At 36.5% G+C, this 26,260-nt stretch overlaps 2 protein-coding genes across 2 annotated transcripts in view; one reads left to right on the top strand and one right to left on the bottom strand.

Annotated features, from left to right (window-relative positions):
- Nucleotides 1-18,820, top strand: part of TARBP1 (tRNA guanosine 2 -O-methyltransferase TARBP1) — a gene marked incomplete at its 5' end in the record, with an annotated part of 40,845 nt that extends 22,025 nt beyond the window's left edge. Inside the window, 13 exons of the mRNA XM_085315412.1 lie at nucleotides 3,083-3,282; nucleotides 3,443-3,514; nucleotides 4,894-5,014; nucleotides 6,470-6,580; nucleotides 7,560-7,709; nucleotides 10,207-10,293; nucleotides 11,106-11,302; nucleotides 12,746-12,827; nucleotides 13,788-13,959; nucleotides 14,223-14,414; nucleotides 15,231-15,355; nucleotides 16,475-16,611; nucleotides 18,447-18,820. Coding sequence (XP_085171538.1) covers nucleotides 3,083-3,282; nucleotides 3,443-3,514; nucleotides 4,894-5,014; nucleotides 6,470-6,580; nucleotides 7,560-7,709; nucleotides 10,207-10,293; nucleotides 11,106-11,302; nucleotides 12,746-12,827; nucleotides 13,788-13,959; nucleotides 14,223-14,414; nucleotides 15,231-15,355; nucleotides 16,475-16,611; nucleotides 18,447-18,612 — 1,812 coding nt within the window. The remainder of the gene's footprint in view (nucleotides 1-3,082; nucleotides 3,283-3,442; nucleotides 3,515-4,893; nucleotides 5,015-6,469; nucleotides 6,581-7,559; nucleotides 7,710-10,206; nucleotides 10,294-11,105; nucleotides 11,303-12,745; nucleotides 12,828-13,787; nucleotides 13,960-14,222; nucleotides 14,415-15,230; nucleotides 15,356-16,474; nucleotides 16,612-18,446) is intronic.
- A 574-nt stretch (nucleotides 18,821-19,394) lies between these two features.
- Nucleotides 19,395-21,436, bottom strand: COA6 (cytochrome c oxidase assembly factor 6). Its single transcript, XM_085315467.1, has 3 exons — nucleotides 21,353-21,436; nucleotides 20,931-21,079; nucleotides 19,395-19,822 (listed from the first exon to the last, which is right to left on the bottom strand). Exons 2-3 carry the CDS (start codon nucleotides 21,072-21,074, stop codon nucleotides 19,727-19,729), a joined length of 240 nt encoding a protein of 79 aa, XP_085171593.1. The 5' UTR covers nucleotides 21,075-21,079; nucleotides 21,353-21,436; the 3' UTR covers nucleotides 19,395-19,726.
- Nucleotides 21,437-26,260: the final 4,824 nt, after the last annotated feature.

Genomic DNA, 26,260 nt, shown 5'->3' on the forward strand with positions numbered 1-26,260 from the left:
AAAATATCATTAGCTTTTGATGATGGCTGATGTGAGCAGCTTCAGAGTAAGTACTTACAAATGAAAGGCTTCATCACTTTGTTCTTGCAACATAGGAAATTTAAAGTACTCGTCCTTTAATTTTTAGACTGTTGGGTATCTTGCAACTCCCATACAAAATGGAGGGATTTTGGTCTGCCTAAAACTTTGTTTGTTTTGCTATTGTTTTATAATTATATTATGCATTTACTCTGGATTTTTGTCCAGGGTTTGCCACCTCAGCTGTCCCAAACTTTTAATCGTTTGGAAAAATTATGCCTTTTTCTAATAGTTTACTCTTAATGAAAATATTTGGCTTGCTTAGGGGCTTTTTTTTTTTTTTTTTTTTTTTTTTTTTTTTTTTTTTTTACTTTGAGGGTGTCTCAGGTGCAGGAAACACCGTCGTTCACTTCAGTATTTGTGATAGAACCACCTTCTTATTTTGGAAGGCAAAAGATGCATTTTTTTTACTGTTTTTCTGCGAGATGTATGTAATATGCCGTACTCCAAAAGACTTTACATATATAATTCTTTTTTTTTTTTCATTTTGAGTCACTAAAACTGTGTTCAGTAATCAGAAATTGGTGCATTGTGGCCTTATACACAGGAAAGACAGTTACCATAGCTTTTTAAAATAATTTTTCATGTTTTTTGCTTCTTTTTTCCCCTGAGCATCAAGTAAATTTTTGCACAGAACAGTCCACAATGACTGCAAGACTTTTACTTRAGCAGTAATACGTTATAAATTAGTTACCAATAAAAACGTATGCTTTGAATTACTGTCATGTGTGCTGCTTTGCAGTTAGCTCAGAAATTATCCTAGAATGTGTCATGGTTTTGCTTTGAARTCGCTCCTGTCCTATCCTAATGTTAGACTTGTACTATAAATAGTAGAAAATGTATAAGCTTTATTTTCAACTCAAACACCTCAAAGTAATCTTTATTAAAATACGGAAAAATAGGTTCTTCCCAACAATTTAAAATTGCTATAACRTGTCCATATTAACCTTTATTATCTTCAAAATAATATCCTTTTATTTTCTGTTTGATGTTTTTGGAAAACTTATTTCAGACAAATGTTGCTGTCATGTATTTTGGACAATAGATAAAACTGAGCATTTATGGTCTTAATGTGGACCCAAGCCAAAATAAGATTTGTATTCAAAAGTGCTAATACTAGGTAAAGTGTATCTTAAGTCCTAGAAAACGCCTAGCTTTCTCTTTTAGTGAGTATCTGTAACTGGCAATTTTATGCTCAGTGTTATGGTAACTGATGAGATGTAGTTAGTTTTTTATTAATCATTGCTCTTAAAATTTGTTTAAATATTCAGAACTACTGTTTTAATTTTAGTATTAGTATTTCAGACATTTATGCAAGGTGTATTTTGCCAATGTTGAGAGTCTTGAGTCTCTATGACAGCTATCCCATTGTCTGCAGTGGGACATACCATGACAACAGGCATCAAGGAGGTAATGAAGGTCTTCTGTATTCAACAAAGGGCATCTGGTCGAGCCACCTTCTGCCCCTTCATAAGAAAATGAAGATAAAGTTCCTAAGCAGGTGTCTACTTACGTATATTCTTATCCCACTCCTTAGTGGTCTCTTTTGCCATTGACYCCTTGTGCAGTGGCTATATAGTTTAGCTAAAGAGACAGAAAAAATGGATCTGCCTGATAATGATTTGCTGCAGAGATACAAATTTAAAAGCCTGTTTACCACAGTGCACTTTGGYTTTTCAGTGTTAGTTGGAGGGGGTGGAATATAGGGATTTTTGAGCCATAAAAGGGGAATATTGCTATGATAAAATACAGAAGGGCTTTCAGAAGTGCCCARAGCACTGTGTTTTTGGGCTTCATTTCTTCTGCTTCTTTTCTCCTTTTTCTTGTGATGTATTCAAATGTTAATTGTGCTAGAACTTAAATTCTTTTTGTATGTGTTGGATTTTTTMTATGTAATGAAACAAAAAGTTTTTTCTTTTGAGACGTAAATGACCTGCTGCTACTTGAATGAAATAGAATAGTTTAGGAAAGTTACAGTGCTTCTCTATACTTAAATAAATAAATAAAAATCCTAGTGTTGTGTGCAGAAAGTGTTTAAGAGTGCATTCCAATATTTCAATTTAGTCTCTTCATTGGCATTTTAATCCTTAATAATTCAAAACAGCATTCTCTATAAAGACAGGGTTACAGTCAAGAAAGTTCTACTATATCAGAAAGGTATTATTCAGTTGAGGGAAGAGAAGATATATCCTGTAAGAGCCTTTCCACTTTCTGAGGAAAAACATTCTCATGAGTAGTTATAATTGGTGTTGTTTATAACAAATTTATGAAAAACACACATAGACTGTCTTCATTCTGAATCTTCCCCTGCTCACCCAAATGTTTGCAACTTAGAAAAAAATTCCTATGGAACTTAAGTTTACTCTTGTGCTTATCATAATGGAGGGAGTGGGAAGGGAAGATGTTTAGGCCTGTTCTCTTACTGTTTTCTTTTCCTTTTTTCTTTTTGGAGAAGACTTAAATTTCAAGATTAAATATTTTAAATATGTTTCCCCCCAAGAAATGATTATTAGAAAATGGCACAGAGATACTTCTACACTTTCAACTAAATTTTGAACTTCAACCTGAMCATGGAGGTAGTTATCATTAAAGAGAATTAGTGACACAGCTACGTATAGAAGGAGTTTTGTTTAATGTTAAAACATTGTTTTCTCCTAAACTGGTAAGGAATGATAGAAGTACCAGACTTGTGTACTCACTGAGGTAAGCTTGGGTACATTTGTTCCAGTTATCAGGAGATTCACATTAAAAGAATGTGTTACAGCTATATATGTAAAGATTTGTTCTGTCATCTGTTAACATAAGCATGCAGTGGGCTGATTGCTTTCCACCTACCCATGTAATTGGGAAGTTGTAGATAGATTCAAGACATAATTAACCTGAGCAAATCTTGGATGAAGAAGGGAATCAGGCCTGCTATATTAGAGTAATATTGCAGTGTTTTTTAATAATTCTGGCATTTTTTGGAAACTARGTTTTGAATCTTTTTTATTCTTCTTTTCAGATAATTTTCAAGCTCATAGATATGTCCACTACAAGGACTGGAGTCTTCAACACAGTCATTAGTCATTGTTGTCGCTCTTGGATATTTCCCACTTTTGATGACAGAGGTACTTCAACAAATGCTTTCTTAAATGCTGGAAATTACTGTGAACTTATCACAGAGGCTTGTGTCTTTGGAACTGTGTTCAGGAGAGATCAAAGGTAAAAAAAAAAAAAAAAAAAAAAAACTTTATTTCATTAGATCTGAATGCTTGATTGTTTGTTACAATTTTCTATTTTCTTAATTTTAAATTTTGAGTTAATTAAAAACAGTTTTCGTGTGCTATTCTGTTAATACTTATTTCTTCTTTCATCTGAGAAGACTTATTCAGGATGTGCATGCCTTCATAGAAAATCTTGGAGAAAAATGTGCAGCAAATGTTGTTACAAAAAGGTAATCATTTTGAGGATACATCTTATATTAGTCTGAATAGCGTCTTCATTACTATTGACAGGGAATGATGCTGGTTTTGGCAGACAGTTTCTTAAAAGTATATTCATTACCTTAAATATTCAAAAAAGGCAAATATGTCACATTACATTCAGAAATCAAATAGAAGAGGCAGAAAAATGCCAAGTAATTTGAAGAAAACTAATCGAATTTGTTAACCTGAATAGGACTGAAATGACTGCTTCCTCATTATTTCACCTCATAAAACTAGTGCTTTTCAAGATTCAGATGTTACTGTTGTGTCTGTTGATATGTGTCTCATCATTGTAGACAAGATAGCTAAGAAGCTTGTGCTGTAATTAATGTGACCATACTTAAGCATTGGTTGTAGGCCATTTTAGCTTCAAATACTTTACTACTGGTGTTAATCTCTGTTTTCAGTTTGAAACAGGGAATCTGAATACAATACRCTTGTTCCTGAAAAACTGCTTTCTCTTGCAGCCTAATTCTCAGTGGAAGAAAGACTGAGAAACAGTTCCAATATAGCATTTTTGGGAAGCATTAGTAGTTGCTAAAACCTGAGCTTCTAAAGATTACTGCTTGTTCAGTACTTCTGTGTTTTCCCAAGAACTGTCCCCCAAGAAAATGTCTAATTGTGACAGCTTGCAGCTATGTGATACTTGGTTACCTCTAATRTTATCAATTCTGCTCTTTGCATTAATTATTTCAGATGTCACTGAGTAGTTTTTTGTCCAGCTAGTATGAATCAAATGTTTTGGACTGGAATATTTGACCAAAGGTCTGTCAGCATAAGTAAATTGCTTTAAGATTATATGTACAGTAYTCACAAAAACTTTTTATACTATAACTATCTCAGTTGAAAAGTATTTTAAGCAGTTAGATGCTATTGAAGACCTTTAGATAGAAACAGTGGAAAGTTAYCTGTAGTGCACTAATTTTCTTGTGAACAATGATGAACAGATGTTAAATTTCTGGTTGTGAGTGTTGGCATATTATATTGTCTCACTACAGAGAGCTTGATGATCATAAAACTACCCAACCCTTTATGACAAATGGGAGACTTACTATGTTTGCTGTGCATTGCGATCAGATTTTTTAGATTTCCCAAAGTATTTACACAGTGTTAATATTATAGTGCATTTCAGAGTTCAGACTTTCTCTTGTGTGTGTGTATTAATATTTAAACTACCAAAACACAAAATGTATCAGTCTTGAATATGTGTTCAGCTTTCTGTGGGTCGGTCTTTGCCAGCATGGGAACATAATATGCGTATTTAAGATGTTTGTTGTTTTTCTTTTTATAATTTAAGATTTATCTTTATGTCTGAATAAGTAGAGTGTTTTGTGTCAATATTTTACAGTACAAACAGAGATGATCACTATGTGCGAGTTTGTGCTATTAAATTTCTTTGCCTGTTGGATGGATCAAATACCTTGCATAAGATGTTTATGGAAGACATTGTCATCAAACTACTTGATAAAGTAAACATTATTTCTTTTGATATATAAATGTAATGTTAATATAGTTATAAAAATATTTGCAGTTGAAAGAATGTGTTTATAGTTGTTTATATAGCMTGTCTAGATTTGCCCAGTAAAACATTTTTAGCAAATTAACTCCTATCTCATATTAAAAAAAAAATGAAGTGATAAGAATCATCTGTTTCAGATTTGTTTCTCTATTGGATGTTCCAGCTTCACTGACAATTATCCAAAATGCAGAAAAAAWTGCATTTAGGCTATTAGAAACATTGCATCTCACTTCATTGCTTTCAAAGTACCTTTTGAATCAAGAAAGCTATTGAAGATCTTTTCTGTAGAGGACCTTATAAATGAGCTTAGTGAAAGAATGGCAGGGTCTGACTTTCATTTAAACTATAGCTGCTTATGCAATGCCATTAGTGTAAAACTAGTGGTGAATTACTTYAGCTGCAGCTGGAATATCACCCATGGCCAGAAGTTGTTCTGGTAGGATAGAATTTTGTTTCTGTCTCAGGAACAAGGAATGAGCAGTTCTTATTCAGTCCCTCCTGCCAAGTATCTATTAGAGAAAAATGGGTATTGTTTTTGTTTGTAAGACTGATCAAGTGGGAAAAGTTGCCTGAGATGTAAAATGGATTTTCTGTCTTAAATATGAAGATTAGAAGTGTAAAAATAAAACGTCTTTGCATTTTAGTATGAGACTTGCATCACCAATTTATTTATTTTTTTTTAATCGAGGAAATAGTTTTGTCTGTTGTATAGTTTGGAGGCCAAAGCAGAGTATGTAGGAAAAAAATCTAAAATAAGAATATGAATTTGGAATCTTTTTTAAAGCTTATTTGTCATCCATTTTCTTTCATATAAGCATCTCTTTGTTGCACAATACTAGTTGCTGTCTCAAACTAGAGCTGCAATTACAAGCAGATACAATGCATACCAGTATCGGTGCTAAACCTGCTTTTTTTATGTAGACATTCAAGTAGAAATGTCTTCATTTGTATACTCATCTCTCCATTTATGATCTTTAGTATTTGTTTTAGATTATTAAATGACAGTTTGTGTCTTTAATATTGCTTCGCAGAGATTCATACTCCAATTTTTATAGTATGTAACTGTTCAAATAGACTAGGTTTGGTGCTCTTGAGTAAATGCTTCAACTTCCTGCTCTGTTAAATTTCTCAATACCTAATGCTTCTGTGCTCTTACATTAAGTAAAAATATTAAGCAGAACTGTGTGGTTTTTCTAATGTTCAGCACTTCTCATGGGCAAGCTTCAAAACTTATTTCTAAATGCATGAATGAACTTAGTGTATTTTGCCTAACTTCAAATAATACATAATGCTGATACCAGCTATRCAATAGATGCTGCATTCTCAGGACAGTATGCTGTATTTCCAGTTCTTCAGTTGTAAAGGTTGTGAGGGATAGGTAATAAACCTTTGAATTTCTTTCTAGGATGAACTGGTATCCAGATCTCGAATACGTTATTAYGCAAACTCTTTACAGCATAGAATTAAAAATCGGATATGGCAGACAGTTCTAGTTCTTCTTCCTAAGCTTGACCAGGTATTGCACTTTCTTCTGAATTATTAAAGAAATCTACTTAGATTTTTTTTGGTCATGGAAACAGGATATATGAAATATATTAGGGTATAAAAGACACTTGATTTCTGTAGTGGCACATGGAAGTTTGTGTGCCTTTAGACCGTAAGAATAAGATACATTTCCAGAGGTCACCAAAAACTGATTCTTTGATTTGTRAATTATAGGAGACTGACTTTTCTGTTGTGACTTTCTAAGACTCCATATTGACTATCTAGTTCAAAAGGTTTTCATCTAATRAAGATGCTGCTACTTTATGAATTTTCTGAAAATAGAGAAATTTTAGTTTCACCTGATGTTTGTTCATAATGAAATACTTAAAATGTTTGATAAACTGTSATAAAGTCATGAAGAATATAGTGTTCTCTTGACACAACATTCAAACCGTCAGTGAAWATCTAGCATTATGTGGGTGCTGTATTCAGTCTGCTGTGGAGACACTGATGACCTAACTTTTTTCTAAATGGCACTGTCTTCATGTTGTAGCAGCATATCTGTAAGTTCAGGCATTCTTTATCAGGAATCTTTCTCTGTCAGTTAAAATGATGTTAAATATGCTTTGTGAAGAGTKWTTATTTTTAAAAAACAAATYTTCATTTCCTCAGTTTTTAACATAYGACAAATAGAAAACCATATGCTCCCTGTTTCTAATTTGTGCTTTGTTTAGCTTCTCTATGCTGTAGCAACACTTYTGTAGCATTTTGCTGTCTGATCCCAGCTGCCTTTACACCCTTTTCATACACTGTGTAAATGTGCTGCAAATTACTACCTGCATTGATTAACATGTATAATACAGAAATTAGATGATTGTAAAATGTTTTGGTTTGAGTATTAAAAAGTATTTCTAATATCACTGTAAAGCTGAGGATATTTATTTATATTTTACTTTATTGAAATAACTTTTTAACAATAAGCTAAATGATTATCTATTTTGTTTTCTCAGAATTTTTGGTGTGAAACTCTTMACAAGATTTTTCAGGTTGGATTTTGTAACAACCAGGCATCTGTGAAATACTTCATAGAATGGATTATCATCTTGAGTCTACATAAATATCCTCACTTTCTTAATAAATTTTGGGATTGCTTTTGCTATGTAAGTAAGAACTTCARCATTCACTTAAAGAGTAATTTGAACAAAAAAGGTACAGTTTGTCTTTGCAGCATTATTTTCTTCATATTCAAAGTTTCCTTTCAATACCCTGGGTTTTTGAGCAGTACTCAAAGATTGCAATCTTAATTTAACTTGGAAGTGCGTCTGGAGTATAGTATGAGCCATTTAGGTATTTTTATTATGAAAGTGGCTGAAGCCAGTTGAATTCTTCCAATTGAGACATTTCCGTTTCTGGGGTAATACTGCGGAAGAGCAGAGCTGGTATAGTAGGATGATGGATGATCAGGAATACAGARACACACCTCAGGTCTTGAGTTTGGTAAGGTATTGCAAAGTCACTTCTTGTTTCCATGTCCAACTTCTGTCTTCCACCTACTCTYGTTTGTGAATGAGAACATTACTTAYGTAACACAATACAATTTCTGTTTTTTAATATGAACTTTCTGCCATGGTGGAACTTTRTAATGCAGTTCCAGAACTGGAGGCAAATTTCAAATATCGTACCAAAACCTCCTATAACAGTTGACTGAGGAGATCTCTGATGTATTAGCATTTTAATGTCTTRGACTCTTCTCCAAGTAATTAACCGTAAGATTTGAAACTGTACATATATGTAGTCTATATTCATGAGGTTGAATTTCTTAGTTAGCATTGTATATTTGAGCTGAGTGGGAAATATGTGTGTGCTTGCATCTTCTTTGGAATACAAGAAGACTTGCAGCGGTGCCTCTGCAGCTTTTCACTACCCATATTAGTGAACTGGAGATGCCTTTTGGCTTATCTGATAGTCTGGTTACTACTATAGTTATTTTTGAAAGCCAAATAGTGAGACAAGAATAAACAAAAAAATCTGTGTGTATATATATATATATATTTGTCCCAGACTAGGATGGATATTTAAAACTGCCCTATGAGATAYCTTTCCTTGCTAGTGATGCATGTTCTATTTTGTTTTCTGCACRTGGGAAAAATTTTGTTGCTTTTAGTACAATTTATACTTTAAGTGAACAAAAAGGACTTGCAATGTCTGTCTGAACTGATGAAAAGTGCTATGCAGGATGTAACTTCATAGTGTTTTATGGTACCTTCAAAGWGCTGGAGGGGCTGCAATTGTTACTCTTAGTTGAGGACCATCTGTTGGGTTGCAGAGACCTCATGCTGTAAGTGCACTGAATCACAGTGAGCCCATTGAAACATGGTGTTTTAACAAAGGAAGCAGAAAACTTGTACATTTAGGGAAATGGAATACAGGTCATTTTCAGAAACTAGCCTGGAAAACTAACTCTGAAAAAGACTTTCAGGGTCATATTGAAAACTCACCTGGGCTTTAGCGTACAGTGTAATGCTGTGGCAAAAAGGATTAATAAAAGCAGAAGTAAGTGGTAAATAGGTTTGTGGAAACTGTTTTCTTCAATACAGAACACTGGTAAGACTGCTGTGGTATTCTCTAGTTTTTATAACCATATGGAAAAGTGAGAACATTAAAAATCTTCTCAAAGGACTGAAGAAGAGTCTTGCTGTGAGACAGAAAAYTTGATCTCTGCAATTACAGTATATTAAAAAAGAATTCTCTGCAGAAGAAACCTCAGTAATAGAGTTCCTTGGCAGAGAAAGATGTATACAAACCAGGGGCTGAAAGGTGAAGTCAGAGAAATTTAAATAACACATAGTACAGATTTTTAACAGTGAAGGTCAGTGGTTGAGAGAACATACTTTAGAAGGTGTACTTGTGCCCAGTAACTTACATTTTTCTGAATTGAAATAATACAGAGGTGCTTAATGTCCTTTGATATGTAGAAGATGAARTTAATCTAAAAATTCTCTCTGGCTTAAATTTTGTTGACGGTATGATCTAGTTGTTCTCACTAATTTGAATTTGATAAATATTTAGGAAACATTCCTCCCATGTTAATTTCAGTGGGATTATTTCAGGGACATAATTTAATACAATATAAGAAGTACTAGAATGGAGGTAGGAAGTAAGTTCCTGCCCAGTTTGGGTGCAGCATTAAGCACAAAATTCCCGAAGCTTCCTTTCACAGAATCCTTGCAGGAAAGTTGAGTGAATAGGATAATAAATGAGAATTTCCCATCTTGCTTGTTTGCAGTTGTTGGGGRGGAGGGAATGTCTTTGTTTCTTTGGTTGTGAGATTTTTGTTTGTTTTTGTTTTTTGGAGTTGGATGGTGAAAGAAAAATTGGTAACTTTTTTGAATTGAATTTAGGTCATTTGCACTGTTGTGTACTTCACTCTGACTACTGTGTTAGTAAAAAGCAAATGATGTGTTAGAGAAAAAATGATCTTGTACTATAAGAACTTGGCATTTTAGTAAGTTTTGCTGTGGAAACACCATAGTTTTTAGTAAATGTTGATACGCAGATGCAATACCTGTATTTTTTATAACACACTGAAAGTTTACAGAGTATAAAAACATCTTAGATATATTTATTTGTTGTTTATTATATTCCCTTTTAATTCAGGATGAGGAAAAGCTTAAAACAAGCATCTGCACGTTTTTATCAGTGTTATCGCACTTTGACATCATTATTCAGAATACTTCTGAGAAGGTGAGTTTGACTAAGAATGTTTTTTATTCAGTTGCACTTTATGTGGATTTTTGAAATAAAAATCATTTTTGCTGTCTAGCCTTTGGAGCTTTTTTAATACTTGCTGCTTCTTGCAAAGTTACTCTGTTGATATGGAAAACGCTAACATTTCCTGTCACCTCTGTATCATATTTGACTTAATGAAGATTATGTAAATGGCAGATGTTTTGAATATGTAAAGCCTGATTGCACATTGTTTTTTTTAGAATAGGAATTTCAGTATAATTGAATATGTGGATGCACCTGGGTGTCGCACTCTTTCACGCGTTCTCACTCTTTCGCTCGTGCTCTCACACTCTCTTGCTCTCTCTCCTTTTTCACATTATTTAATCCCCATGAAATTGGGTCCTGATAACCTGGAAAAGGATAATCTTATTATAGGTAAGAGCACTCAGATATGAGGCTCTTTGGAAATAGTTACTCCACATTAAATTCTGAATGTGTAATTTGCAAGACCAGCTTCGTAAGTGGTAGAAAATCAGAATAAAGATTTCCATGTGTGCAAAACACTAAATTTTAAAGCAAATGAATACATTTGCAAAATGGCAGAAGTGAGGCTTGTGGCTCCATGCACTTGAGAGCTAAATACTGAACGAAGCAAATGAAGGCCATGTTCTGAAGCCTTACTTGTACATAAATACTGTCAAAGCTTTGGACTTTCTGAAAGGCTATCTTCTGCGGAAGCAGTTGTATCTTGGGCCACTCTTCTATTTTTAATACGAAATGATACATTGCGACTTAATATACATGAAGGATTTTTTTTTATTTTTCAGAAGCCAGCTTTGAAGAAAGCTCTCATAGTTGTTCTACAGTGGTGTTTCAACCACAGTTTCAGTGTTCGACTTTATGCATTAATTGCCCTTAAAAAAATCTGGGGTATGTGCAAAATGTTGCACGTGGAAGAATTTGAAGCTCTGACACCAGTTATTGAATCTAGTCTTCAACAAGTAGAAAACATGCATGGCACAGGGTTAGTAACATTCTTTCGACTTCCAGCTTAAGATTGTTTTTCTGAGCCATTTGTAACAAGTTTAATCTTATAAAATAGCACTTCATAATTTTTGTGATTTTGTTCTAGTTAAAAAGAAGTAAGACTCGGATATTGAAGTCTTAGTCATTAACAAAGAAAATGAAGTGCTGGAAACCATCTTCTGTTTTGAGCTTCATTAATTTGCTTCACAAGAAAACGTTATGTATGATAATTGCCTGAGAATATTAATGGATTATATTGTTGAAACTTTCAGGAGTATGATGAGCTTAGTCACTTGAAGGACAGTTTCATCGCTCTTCAAGCTTTGTTCTCAGAAAATGGAAAAACAAACATTAATTTGTTCTGTGTCTAATTGAGAGTAGTTTGTCAGTATATTTACAAAATACTTGTAGTATTTTTTCTAACACTTTGTTTTTCAGATTTTCACTTTTATCTTTGTAAAAAAAAAAAAATATCAGTGACTTCTCAATTATGCATTACTTTTCTTAGAAGATTTTTCACTTGGATTCCTGTTCAGAAGTATGACAGAATCTCTGCTGTAGCATTACAGCCTGAAAGCACAGCAGAAAAACTGCAAGCATGTTTAAACAGTGTCATAGTTAAGGAGCGGGGTAAAAAACTGTCAGTCAGATCCTTTTTATCCAGTGGGTTTTGAAAGAATGTGAATCATTCTTCCAAAATTCCTAATACTAGTGAAACGTCAAATATTAAAATGTGAAATCTTTTAAGTGTTAATACTTTTCAAATAATCTTTGCATAAGAAAAACAAACTAATCAGGAAAATAATTTGAGTGACAATTATATTAGGTTTACATAAATGCTTTTCTGCTTAATCATTTTGGAATATAGCGAGCAAATTATTTGTATTATTTGTGTTACAATCCCTTGTTTAGCCCTATTATGAGTTATTTAAAATTATGTAGAATTTCTGACAAATGTTGTAAGCTAAGGGACTGCTAGTGACAGATTGGTCTTTTCTGGAAAACTAACAGGTAGAAAGAGATTACTCTGATCTAGTTCACTGCTTAGTAACACAAACTGGTTTGTCAAGATATGGGATAGAGACAAGCCACTGAAGAGGAGGCTTTTTTTTGATAGTGCGCCTTAATAGCTTAAAATCGGTCACTTGAATCATAGCCTAATACTCAGTTTCTTTGAGGGGCTAGCTGAGACCCCCTTTCCTGCCAAATTTATTTCTCTTTGTAATAGAATTTGGAGATGTGTTAAAGGCCTTACTTGAAAAATAAATAAAACTTACTTCCTGAATGCTGTATTTTTAAAATATCCTCAATTATTAAAGTAATTTTTTTCCTATATAGTGTACAGTAAATAAAATCAGATTGCCTTATTATATTTTGACAATTAGATAAATCCARTATGTTACATTTTTGTTATATCCTGCATTAATTTTTGGAATTACAGGAATGCTAGAAGGAACTGGCAGCGAATCCAAGATCACTTCTTCTTTGCAACATTTCATCCACTTAAGGATTACAGTCTAGAGGTAAGTTCAAAAGATACTGATCAGTGTATTTTCAGCTATATTTTAAAATTTCTTAATATGTTTCTATGTAGGATGAGTAATGATTAACTATTATTCATTTAAAACTCTGAAAAATAGCTTCACAAAAACTTAATATTTTGGACTAAGACTGCAGCTAATTCTCTAAGATTGTGTTAAAAAAACTAGGTCAGTTGAGAAAAGGTGTGTAGGTGTGTGGTACATATGCCCATCTATGTGGGAGAGCCAGATATGAGTTAATTTGTTAATTTTATGTGTGGCTTGGTAAATTGCTTCTAATAACTCAAGTGCATCTAGGTTATCACATAGTTTGTTAGGAACTGAGTACAGATACATAACTTCTATAACATACTTTTCAGCTGCACCTTTTGCTGTATCTTAAATACCTGAAAGCTGAATAAGCACTGAGACAAAAGAGGATGCAGATAAAAATGACAGAGAGAAATAGAAATTCAACTGAAAAAAAGAAATATAATTGTGAAAAGGCGTATGTGTTCTGGCAACAACAATGTCTTCTCTGAAAAGGATTTTTTTTTTAAATGTATTTGAAAACCTACATTCTGTGAACTCTTTCTGTGAATAATTAACTGTGCTGGAGACAACAAAATTTGGAAGTGAAAATTCTGAAGAGGAGAAAGAATTTTGACAGGACCATTGTGCTGAAGAGTATAAAAGTATACAAGTAATTCTTCAGTATTGCAGATTTTGAGATAAATTCAAATCCTTTAAAAATGTCTAAGGAGAGAATAGTATTATGAAAGTTTGGGATAATGTACTGTGGGTAAAGTGATGGATATTGAGATATATTAGTAAGCTATATCTTGTGACAAGAAARAAACATGACAGATAAGATGTGCAATAGTAAATTAACCTCTGGAAAATTTTATATCTGTCTTGCTTACTGTAATGATACTTTGCTAATAACACTGTGTTACATTTCAGACAATATTTTACACTCTTCCACGCCTTTCAGAAGTTGCTGAAGATGAATGGATTTCACTGTGTAAATTTGACAGATTCACTGACGTTACTTTGCCACCAACGTTCCAGTGGTATCATTCTCGAACTGAACTTCTTGATCTAAAACCAAGTAACTGGTCTCAACAAGACATAGGTAAAATACAGCTAATGGATATTAAAATGAAATCATTTGTATTCGGTAGTAGCTCTGTATTTCTGTACTAAACCTGATCTCTGCATGAACATGATCCCTATGCTATTGTGCTAAAGGAGTCTTTTATCTATGAGAGCAGATTATGTGCCACAAAATGACAGATGACTCAGTGTTTACAATAATAGCATTTGAACACTGTTCTTTACTGAAGCAATAGGTTGATTACCTCTGCATATCCAGATGACTAATACTTGTTTTCATAGGTTCAAATTCAGTTGAAACGGATAGCCAGACAGAAGGGACAGATGTTCAGAAGAAGATCATACCCTGGAGAAATAGTATTCCTAGTTTAGACTTGGAACTGGTGTTAGAGGATCGTGCGGCTAAACTTGGTAAATCAAACAGCAGACTGATCGTGGTGGCTTCACTTATTGATAAACCTACCAATTTAGGAGGTAAGGATGAATGCGTGCATTTTTAAACTTTTATGTGTTGAGAAATAGATTGTTATTCTACAAAAAAGTTCACCAAAAGAAATGCTGTTTATTTTGGAAGAGGGAAAGATTATTTTATACTTGTTAAACCAAAAAAAAAAAAAAAAAAAAACCACTCCTCTGTGTGCATTAATAAAAATCTTGCTGTAAGTGAAGCTGTGTTTCTTACGGTACACAGATTCATTGTCACAGTTGAATTTGTTTCAGCAGTGCATAATTTGTTCTTGAATTTTTTTTTTTTTTTTGCTATAACAGTTAAACCAAGTCTTATAAACATGCTACTGTTTCTCATGACTGTTCAGTGACAGGAGGGTACCCATTTCTGATTTAAAGTACTGCTGCATGATATTGTGCAAGCTGGGATATAACAAATCCTGCAAGTTACTCCATGGCATAGAACTGCTTACAGCAGCAAGCACTACTGACTACAGTGAAACTTAATGCTAAACAAGCCCACAAGCTGGTGCTGTCTGCAATGTAGTGCTGTACTGCGCCATTCTCTAAAGCCTTTCATTTAACTGGTACTGAATTTAGATTCAGCAGCTTAAAAGCTGCTCTGTGTGTGTCTGTCCAGATTGTATACTAACCCATTACTTTGTTATATTAATTTATAATAATATTCTAGATGCGTAAGTCTAACTTGAAACAGATATAAAAAGCACCTGAATTTTCTGATTAAAAGCAGAAGGCTAACATAATCTTTTTTTCTCAATTTTGTCCTTTTTTACTTGCTCAAATACTCTAGCTTGATATTTACATTATTTTCTATATTAATAGGTTTATGTCGTACAAGTGAAATATTTGGGGCATCTGCACTGGTTGTTGGCAGCCTTCATTATATACAGGATAAGCAGTTTCAACACCTTAGTGTTTCTGCAGAGCAGTGGCTCCCCCTTTTTGAGGTGAATGGAAGCATGCTTTAATAGCTTAAAGTATTCTACATCTTCAATGAATCAGATGCGTAGTTCAGTCTTACTGCTTTCCTCTTACAAAAATTAACCTTTTATTTAATAGGTGCGCCCACTGTTATCTTTGTTTAATATTGAGTATTTTGGAATAATTGTTACTTTGGGTCAAASTGGTAATAAGAGGTTTAAAAATTACTTTTTGAACAACACTTCAGTTGTTTATCTTGGTTGGTCTGCTGCTTTTTGGTAACTTAATCAGGATAACCACGGAGTTTGCCTGAAGCTAGTTTGTGCTAAGCTATTAGAATCTGTTATCTAGCTTATCAAAACAAGGGTCTCAACCTGTATCTTTAGCATTCTGTAGAAAAAAAAATGGTGATTTTATTTTTGTAACCTGTTTTTTCAAGACTGGCTTTGGCAAGTCATCTGAAAAATACAGTGCAAAAATGTTCCTATTTTACACAGTGTTTACTTTCAGCGTATTAAGATTTGTTCTTGGATCAATAGAGCTGTATTGTATTCTGCCTAAAATAGAATGCTAATAGACACGTGTATGTTCTTGTACCTAATAGTTTTCAAAACTAGTCTTTCTACAGAACTGAACTGATGACAATTTCTGCTGCATGACTGTCGTCTAATACAAATAGGCAGTTTAGAAATTAAGACAAAGAAGGTACTTACAGTAGCTTGAAGTGAAGAATTTTTCAAGTTGTAAAACATGCTTGTTAACTAAGTTAGCTTTGGTTTTGGCTAACCATTGTATTGCTTCAGGAAGGGATATCAGCTTAAATAAGAATTACTATCTTGTCCTTATACAAGAGTGATTCTTTTACATTCAGGTATGTTAATGAAGGCTTGTAGCAGTCAGAATCAGAGAAGTGCCTTAGTTCATTTTGTTTGTGGAATACATTTTCCTGGCATTACCTACATATAGATATTTTTTGCACTATTGCTGAAGAAATTTTAATATGGTAGGCCATGTATATGAACACAGTATTGGGGGATAAAAGGTATTAATCTAAAAACAGGTCTGTGTAAATTGTTGTTATAGTAACTTCAGAYGATTATAAATAGCAATATTTAAAAGTACTTCTTTTTCCATTTGATGTACAGGTGAAACCATCTCAGCTTGTTGACTATTTAGAGCAGAAAAAAACAGAAGGCTACACTATCATAGGTGTGGAGCAGACAGCTAAAAGTTTTGATCTTACAGAATATTGCTTCCCAGAGAAGTCACTGTTACTGTTGGGGTAAGAACTTCTTTTCTCTCTCCCCCGCCTCCCCCCCTCCCGCCTTGGTAAATCCACCTCAATTTATCCAGATCGCTTCTACTAGTCAGGCAGTTTAATCATATGAAAATCAAATGACCCTTGCAGAGGTGGAATTAGAACTGGAAAGGACTGGGAAAAGAGGCAAGAGCTAGACTTTTTGTAGTAAGGAGTGGGAAGTGTTGATCTCTGCTCCTGAAGGATCCTTTCCTTTCTTCCTCACAATTAATGACTGATTTATACACAGTAACTGTGTATGTAACTTTCTTATGAGTGGAGGTAGCAGCAAAATGGATTCTAGTTTTCTAGGTGTGACAGAGGTATCATCTATACATTTAATAACATGGAGACCTGTATGTACTACCAAAAGGCTGTGGGTAGACAACAGGAAGGAGGGCTGCCTGTTTGCCTTGATTACTCAGTGAGGATAGGAAAGGAAAAAGGAGCAGGAGCACAGTTATCTGGGAGAAGCTTTAAAAATGCAGGAGGCGGCAGGCACGGGAAGAAAGAGCAAGTGTGGTTTTTTACAGTACAAACACAGAGCAGGAGGATGTTGGAGAAAAGCACAGATCAGCTCCTATAACCAGACGTGCCACCATAGCAACAAAGGGACCTTCAACAAATCTAGAGGGAAGTGTCTTCAAGCCAGAAAGCTATAATAAATTGCTGGGCCACTGAGATCAGGAGAAAGGGCCTATTCTTTTAGGACAAAATGGGCAAAAGTACCTCTGTTTTTTCAAACTTCTTTATATTTAACTTCAGAATTTTTCTCCACTTTAATAATCACTTTGTTCTTTTCAAATTAAAAAAGTTTTAATTACTAGAAACCTTTTATATCTTCTGATGTCTCATCTCTTCAGAGTGAGCGCATTTCCAGTTGAATGCTTTGGATCTGRGATCCCCTTGTACCAAGACCACATCCCAAGTAGAGTGGGCAGCTGAAGTCCTCTCGTGTGCCAACAGTCTTGTGTCCTGGGTCGTTTTGTAGCCACTTACTTTGCTGTATGGATAGTTTCAAAATAAAGGGGGCGAGGAAAACTGCTGCATGGTGTTCAGCTGTTGCTGGACTAGTGAAGTGAAGATGAACGCACTGTCCATTTAGAAATGTTAGAAATGTAGAAATGTTAATGTCATGAAAAGACAATACTGAAATAGTTTTGTCACTTTTGTTTCCCAAACTTTCGATTGCCTAGAGCATCTGTAATGCAAGCAGTACCTAGCTGACATGTATTTCCAGGACAAAGAATTAAAATCCTAGAGATGAAGACAGTATTAAGATACCTTTAGGTTGCTGAGTGAAGGATGTCCTGTACGTACCCCAGCCATGATACCTAAGTTAAGGAATTATGCCTTTGTTCTTTCTCCTAGAAAGTGGAGTTAATAGGGTAGAACAACATTTTTGCATACAATAATTCTTAGTAATGAAGTTTAGGAATTTTTTTTTTGTTGACCTTACTTTTGGTAGTAGGAAGCTCCCTACAGTTCTGTTACTTTTTTGCCCTAAGTTTCAGAATAAAGGTAAAGTCAATTTTTCTTGAATTATGATTTGGCTTTTGAGGTGAAAAGTTGACTGACTGCATCAAARSTTAGYCAGGSTTCCTKTKTTTGGTGKGKWTYYYCCCCCCCCCCCCAGTATTTTAAAACTTGTTACAAAGAGAGATAGCATTTATAATGCTGGGTTTTTTTAAAAAAAGAAAAAACCCATCAGGTACTGTATTTTCCAAATGATGCCTGTTTGCTGTTGTGACCTTTGCATCTTCCTTTTTCTGGAAGACCTTTATTTTCACAGACTTAAGTTATTGTTTCTCCTTTATTAGAAACGAACATGAAGGAATTCCAGCAAACTTGATTCATCACCTGGATGTCTGTGTGGAAATTCCTCAACAGGGTATTATTCGATCACTCAATGTTCATGTAAGTGGAGCTCTGCTGATCTGGGAGTACACAAGGCAACAAGTGATAAAACAAAAACAACAAAAATAACTGCGAAGAGTTTTGTGCCTTCTAGTACAGCTGAGGGGTTCTTACGGTGCTATAGTATGAAATATTGAATAGATATGACTCAGGGTGAATGAGGATACTGAACTTCTGCATGTTTTACTCTGTAGTTCAGATTGATTTTTAAATGCCTTAATGCTTTACCTCATCAAATATAACTGTTACATTGGTAATAAATAATATTTATATTGCATGTGGTGTGTGATTTATTACTGTTAGAACATCAGCATAGTACACCTCAGTTCAATTTACTTCAAAATACGTGATTTTAACTGTGCTTACTTTGGTTGTGGCAACCGTGCTTGAAATTGGTATCTTCAGATAACCACAATCAAGAGTTTCTGTAGTTTAGGGAACGTATTAAATACCTCCAGCATCTGCTGTAATCCTGCTGTAAATATCAATCTATACTTTTAGTGGAGTTTCTTCAAGAGGATGAATACTAAATTAGACCAAAAGACCATAATGTGAAAATAATGGTAAGTATTACCCTAGTGCTAATACAAATATTTATTCAAAACTGACCTGTATGATTAATATAAAAAATAGATTTTATAGGTCAGTGTATTCAAAATATGTAACTTAAGTCTGTTGTACACATAGGATTTGTTAGAATCTTTTTTTATCTGCTCTTTATGGTGAAGTTAACATCTGAATTAAACTGTATTTTAAAATATTTTCAAAGATTTGGCAAATGATCAGTACAAACTACAGTGCCACCCCTTCTCACAAGGGCTAGATGGGCATTTCTGTTTAGGACAGCTAGCTCACTTACTGAAAAATGCTTTTATTACTCTTTGAATATGTTCATTACATTATATAATCATTCATTAATTCTCGTGAAAGTTTTTGATTGTAATTTTGCGTTCAAACACATGGTTTGTGAACAGCTCTGTTTCTTTGACTCATTCTTCATGAAAAAGCCATCCATGACCATCTTCTTTCAGCAGACACATGGGACTTTGCAACAAGAGCAGCAGCCTGCATTTTTAGACATGTCAGGTTATCAGTTCTTTAGCTCAAGCAGATTCTGTCACTTTGTCATGCTTTTCCTTTCCTTAAAGTTACTCTCACTGGATGTATTGTGAAAGCAGAGTAACTATGACTTGCCAGTTGTTTCTGGTGAAACATACCCTTCCATTTCAAGCTTTTTTTTGTACTTTAAGTAGTCTCTTCTTTTGTCAAAGTATTTAACCTGTTTAAAAAGAGAAATAGCTTGTGTTGCTTAAAAGAAACTAGCAGAGGAAGGGGCTTCATGCATTATAACAAGACTGAAGAATAAACAGTTTTTGATCATTGAAGTTTCAACTTTTTATAATGGGGATACTTGGATCCTAAACCCTAGGACTGCCTTGCTTCTCTACACTAAGGAGTTTGCTATTTTGACAGAAAACTGAAGTATACTTTAAGAAGTCTTCCAGTTACTTCTGTGGACATCTAATAAAATTAGTCTATCATTTTGCTGTCTTTAAGTGATCTACACTGCTGTGAACAGTGGTCATTGGTAATACAAAGATGAATCCAGCACCTTTTCTAGTTTTGCAGACAAGATGACCTTCATTCATTGCCTCGAGCTACTCATATATACATAATACAAGTCAGAACAGCCACTGTGAACATACAATTTTTTTTTTAACTGATCTCAGTCTACAACCTCAAATAGGAATTGTACACTTCCTCCAACCCAATCATTATTAAGGAGCAATGGCTATTAAAAAAAAATTAGCTTAGGTTTGGAAAACTAAAGTACACAACGTGGAAGAGTTGCATGTAGCAAATGGTACAGAATGAAATTGCACTGCATGAAAAAGGGTATTTTTATGCACAGTGAAGTGTCAGATATGAGTCTTAAGATACTGTGCAACTATAAGCCCTGGATTCTATATGCTTCTGAGAGTTTCCAAGTATCTTTCAGAATATTTTTTTAAAATTATCTTAATAATGATGGTAGAAAGATAGAGACTACTTTGTATTTATCTGGAAGAGTCTGAGATAGTATTTTCCCTTTCTGATAGTGTGCATGACTTTTTGTAGTTGCTGGACCAGTCAGTGGTCTGCTCAGGATTTTTAGTTTCCCATTAAGGCCAAAAGCATGCAGATCAAGTTTGACAAAGAGTATTAAATTATCTGGAGATATGTTTAAGACTGCATACATTCTGCAATCCAAGAAACTGGATTRCTGTTTTTAACAGTGTAGACAATTACTTGTGTGTTTTTGTTAACTTGCAAATAAGTGCTCTTAACATACAGTACAAGTTTGGGGCTTAGTATGTTATGGCCAGTAAAGAGCTGTCACTACTCACCCATTGCTGTGGACACCTAGATTCAAAAGATAACCGTAACTTCTGACATTTGGATTCGTCTTCGCTGTTTTTATCTAAGCACTCCCAGAACTCATCCCGAGCTCCCCAGCAGGCCTTTCTCTCCTCCATTGTTGGTGCCGACATCTTTCCTACAGATTAAAGGGAAAAAGGGGGGGGGAGGCTGTTATTTGAGCCAACACTGCCCGTGGAAAGTGCCACCCAAGGGCAGTGACGGGCCAGACAGAGCCGCCGCGGTGCCTCGCGGAGCGGCCCGGGCGGCCCCGCGCACTAACGGCCCTAACGGCCGCCGGGGGAGCGGCGCGGGATGGGGCCTCGCGTCTCCCCAGCGGCCCGGGACCCCGGGCCGCCCTCGCCTCCCCGCTGCCCCCCGGGAGGGCGGCGACGGCCCCGCCCGCACTCACCGCCCGCCGCCGCCGAAGGTCAGCGCCCCGGAAGCGCCGCGCTCGGCAGACGGGGCTGCCGGGCGCCTCTCTAGTGCGCAGGCGCAACCCTGCCGAGCGGGGCGGGCCGGCCCGCGATTGGCCGAGGCGCCGTCTGCCCCGCCCCGGGGCGGTCGCCATGGCGACGGAGGCCCCTCCCCCCGAGGAGGCCCCGTGTGGGCCGGTGGGCGCTGCTGCGGCGCGGTGGGGGCGGCGAGCGGCTGCGGGCCGCGCCGGCGGCCTCCTTCGCGGGGTTTTGTTCCACATAGAGCCTTTTATTATTGTTTCCCCCCCCCACATCCTCAACTTCTGAACTGCCTTCTCACTTGGGGGGAGGGAGAGACGTGTATTTAAAAATATATCTGCTTAGAACCCAAAAAATGCTTGGTTATAGAGCAGCTAGTGTCCGCTGCGTCTCTTAATTATAGAAGATGTSAGTGTGATTTAAATATTTATGCTGAAATTTTGTGTTCTGTTGCTGTTGTTGCAGCACAAGCGAAATACAGGGCACAGAGCCCACCAGGAATTTGCTAGGAAGTTCAACTCACTATAGAGAAGGAAAAAAAAAACACTCTTGGCTTTATTTTGAGATCTACAAGCAAGTATCATACTAGATAATTCCAGATTAATTGGTAGTTGGGACCCCATCACTCCCATTAAAATTGAGTTTGCGCTTTTATCTTGTATCATGGTGCTGCCTTAATGCGGCCTGCAAAGCGTGAAGAGTAGCAGGAGGAAGTCCCGGGTGAGCGGGGGACTGAGGGTTTGTAGCCCTCGTGAGGAGGGGGTGTCCGTCAGCCCTCTCCCCTCCGTCGCCGTATGGGACGGTCACAGCCCTGCCAGAAGTCACAGCGTTTCCCTGGACTTGAGGCTTTGCGCTCTTCACAGTGCCCTGGAATGGGTCATTTCTAATTGTAGAGGGATAACATAGTTTCTTTGGTAAATGCATCCTTTATTTTCTTTGCAGAGACTGCCAGCCAAGGTACCCATTAGTTACCAAAGTGATAAGTAAGGGCGAAGGGCATTAAGCCACAAAAAGACCCTTTGAGCAGACAGATTTGTAGTGGGTGCGTAGGCAGCTGTGCTCAGCTAAGCAGCAGTTCATAGYGGTGGCTCGTAGCGGCCGTTTGCTGTGAACTGGAACTGGCAGTGCTTAAAGCTTCTGAAAACTGTAAGTTGCCTTTATAAAAATTACTCTAAAAATACTTCTCTTGACAGACTCTTGTGTTAATTCCAAGCTTGTGATAAAAGCAAGACAAGAATAACTGTTTTACCCTAGTGTAATAAAACCTTACCCATAGCAAAGGTAATGATGTTGGTAGTTTGAGATTGGGGTGTGCTGGTGTCTGACGACTCAGCCCGGCAGCAACGTGAGTCACAAAGCCAGTGCTGGGACTGTGGTAAAAAGCGTGTAGGACTGCGTTCTGGTTTGTTACTTTATTTGACAGTCGRTAGGGTTTCATTGTGGGAGTCGCTGTCACTGTGGAGTTAATAGTCTTTATTTTATACATCAGTCACCTGTACATGCTAAATGTTTTAGTAGTCTCAAAAGCCACGGCACTTGTTTCCATAGTAACTCACAGAGCTGCAATTTTGGGGTGGCTGTAACTTTGACAGCTAGGGAAACATTTTTAATAAGGCCCTAATTCTGAGCAGTCTTGAGCCACTGACAACTTCTGCAGGAGTTTGTGGATGTCTGATATTTCTCAGTTCATGGCCATTTGCAAAAGCAGGAGGTTATAACAAATGAACTCTAGCAAATCTTGTTTCTGTGGTTTAGACTAGTGTTTCATCCCTGGCTGTTCATCCTCCCCGGGACATGACGCTGCTGCTGTAGCAGGCAGCAGAAGGGAGTAAATGCGATGCCTCAGTTTTTCCAGTGCCTGCTTTATCAGGTGGTGGTGGGCTTGAGGTGAGAAAAACTAGCCAGAAGTTGCCTGTCAAAGCCCTGATGATRTATTTCCCCACTAGGACATGTCAGCCTTTTTGTTTTGAATTAGCAAAGCTTCTATTTGTAAAGGGAAAAGTTAATTCTTAGTATTTTGGTGCAGAGTTTGGATCTCTTCTGTAGAGTATAAACTCACCTTAGCTCACGTAGTTTTTCATTATATCTTTATAGGTTTGTGGCCCTTTCTTTCCTTTCTTTAAGAAACTGTTGAAGCCAGCATCTCAATTCCCTGCTGCCCTTTTTGTGGAAGCTGGTCAGAGTCAGGATTCTCCACTGAGCTCACCAGCCTCATTTGCAYGGGTGCTCTGACTGTTGGGATGGGAAAAGTGAGGTTCAGCAGTGAAGCTGTAAAAGGTTTCGGCCCAATCCTTCATGACCCCCTGTGGATAATGTACAGGGAGAATCATGTGGTCTGCAGTGTGCAGCGCTGGCCTCTTTCAATGCAGTTTTAACATGCCTTTGCTGACTTCAGTCAAAGTCTGTGCCAAGAGCACCAAAGAATTGGAACCGGGATGAGCACTTCAGGTTTTAATAGCACCAAGACTTAATTCCAAACAGTGACTAATTTACAATATTGAGCTTTTCAAACTCAGCTTTATTTTKCTGTGTAGTATATTGCTTCTGTTAAACAGAAGCTGTCTGTAGATAGATCTCCTGTCTAGCTATGTCAGTGGAGAATGCTGCTATGTTTAGCTGCTTCTTCCTCCACCCTCAGCTGGAGGTGGTTGCACACACTGCAGAGGTGAAGAATGTTATGCCGAGTGTGTTGAAAAGGATTGTATTTTTTTAATAAAAAGTACCAGAATATAAACCAATTAAGGTATTGAAAGGCTTAGTTGAGATGTTAGTTTATCTAACAGACATAAGAGAATTTAAATTTTGAACATGAGTGAAATGCATACATAATAGTACATTTCARTATTAAAGGTCACATGGTTCTTCCTTAATGGAAGAATAAGAACAGTAACCTAGAATGATTTAATGTACTAGACTTAAAATGTTTATAAACAAGACTGTAAGAATGTTGTAGGATTCAGCATTCTTGTAAGATATTAATGATGTCTGGCTTTGCTTTTCAAGTTTTTTCAATACTGTTGTGTATTTGCTGGTATCGCAGAATGAAGTAAGTTAAGTATGAACTGACAGAATGAAGTGTATTAATGCTGGTGTCAGATGGCTAACCAATWGATGTAATACCCAATGCCTGCCCATACATCAGCAATTTTAGGGATGAAAGCAATATTCTTGTGATTTTATGGGAGAAACCTATTTCCCTGAGAAGTTAAATTGTTCCTTAGGTTGGCTCCTTAACCAGAAGTTGTGAACATGATTGCAGATTCTTAGGGTCTGCTTGTTAAAATTCTGTGATATTAGTAATAAAAGGACATTTAATTTATGTTACAGTGTTTTTACTGTGCAAATACTTGATATTTCTTTAAGTATTTATAGTACTTAAATAGCTATTTAGAAAGGTTGAACTAAATAGAGAAATATGTTTTGTTCTAGTTGGCCAGCAGTTTAGAGCATACCAGTCAAATCAGACTACCACTTTAAACTGGGCAAACTCCACTGGCCTAGCTTTGCCAAAAGAGGATGAGGAGCGCTCARGTAACTATTCTTTTCATCAAAGGAGGCTGTACTTTCTGACAGGGGTGTGATAATGGCTTTGCTGGCCTAGCTGTTTGCATGAGAAATATCTGAATATGCCCTAAATAATGTTAACTTTACTGAATAAGTTTTGTGTGTGAAAATAAATGCTTAATGAAGATAAGACTGGAAGTCCGAGCCCTAACTAAAATAACTGCTTAGTCCTCTGAACATTTCTGCTTTGTAACTAAATAAGCATCTAAGGGGTTTTGTCTTGTATTTTATAGGTGAGAAAACTGAATTAGGGAAAGAATGGACTCTTACTTCAAGACTATATAGCAAGTCCTGACAAAATTGGTATTGCAGCACAGCCATTACTTTGTTCTTCTGTGTCAGTGGCTCTTGGATATTTTGTGAGTGATATTTGCTTGTACTGGCAGTACAAGCAAACTGGACAGCGGGTCCAGTTTTTCTCTTCCACCCCAACTCTGGAGTGCAATGACTTCCGCTCCAACCACACAAGTTTGGCAGAGCATATTAGCTGGGGTTCACACCTAACCAGCAGCAAATACACATCCCAGGAAGCGGTTAGTGGAAAATGCTCCTGTTGGTCTTCACTAGTCAGATGTTTTGCTGAGGACCAGCAGTCAGATGTGTGTGTGTTTGTGTGTGTATGCGAATATCCATATTAGCTAGCAGTTTGGACTGACCTCTTGCCTTCATCGGAAGTCCATGCTCATTATTTACGTTATAGTATTGTTAAAACTAGTAATTTTTCTGTGTCCTTCAAGGGGCAAGCTCTAGGAGGATAGGAAGATCTTAGCACTGTGCAAGGAGCTTGTATGAGTGGGCTTCCTGGTACGTTTCTCCCACAGCACTGTCAGCCTAAACGCACCCCTCGTTCTGCCGCAGCCACTCCATCCCACCCTCTGCACTTCCTTTTGGTTTGTGAGGCTACACAGCAACCGAATCGAGGAACCTGGCAGAGCGCTGTGTTTTGTTGTCCATTCCCCAGTTTGATTTCGGTGTTCGGGCCAGCAGCTAGCCCCACCAGTACACCGAGGGGAGAAGAAATGAACGTGTTGTAGGGGAAGAGAAGCCACATAACCCAGTTTAGAGTTATTCTGCCACACATGTAACAGCAGCCAACGACTGCCCATACCCTACTTGAACTTCCTCTCCTACTTGAACTTGGTGGGCATGCTTTTTCTATGTTGTGTTGCAGGTGGCTCACTGGTCAGGTGTACGGAAATGTATTTTAACAGAAACCAAAGGATTTGGACTCAGCTATCTTTGGCAGAACCCTGTGAGCCAGCCAGACTTGGAAGGGATTTTGTTTGTTGAAATACTGAAAT

The sequence above is a fragment of the Rhea americana genome, unplaced genomic scaffold (assembly GCF_003343005.1).
Source record: "Rhea americana isolate MKP2758 unplaced genomic scaffold, rheAme1 scaffold_43, whole genome shotgun sequence".
NCBI lineage: Eukaryota > Metazoa > Chordata > Aves > Rheiformes > Rheidae > Rhea > Rhea americana.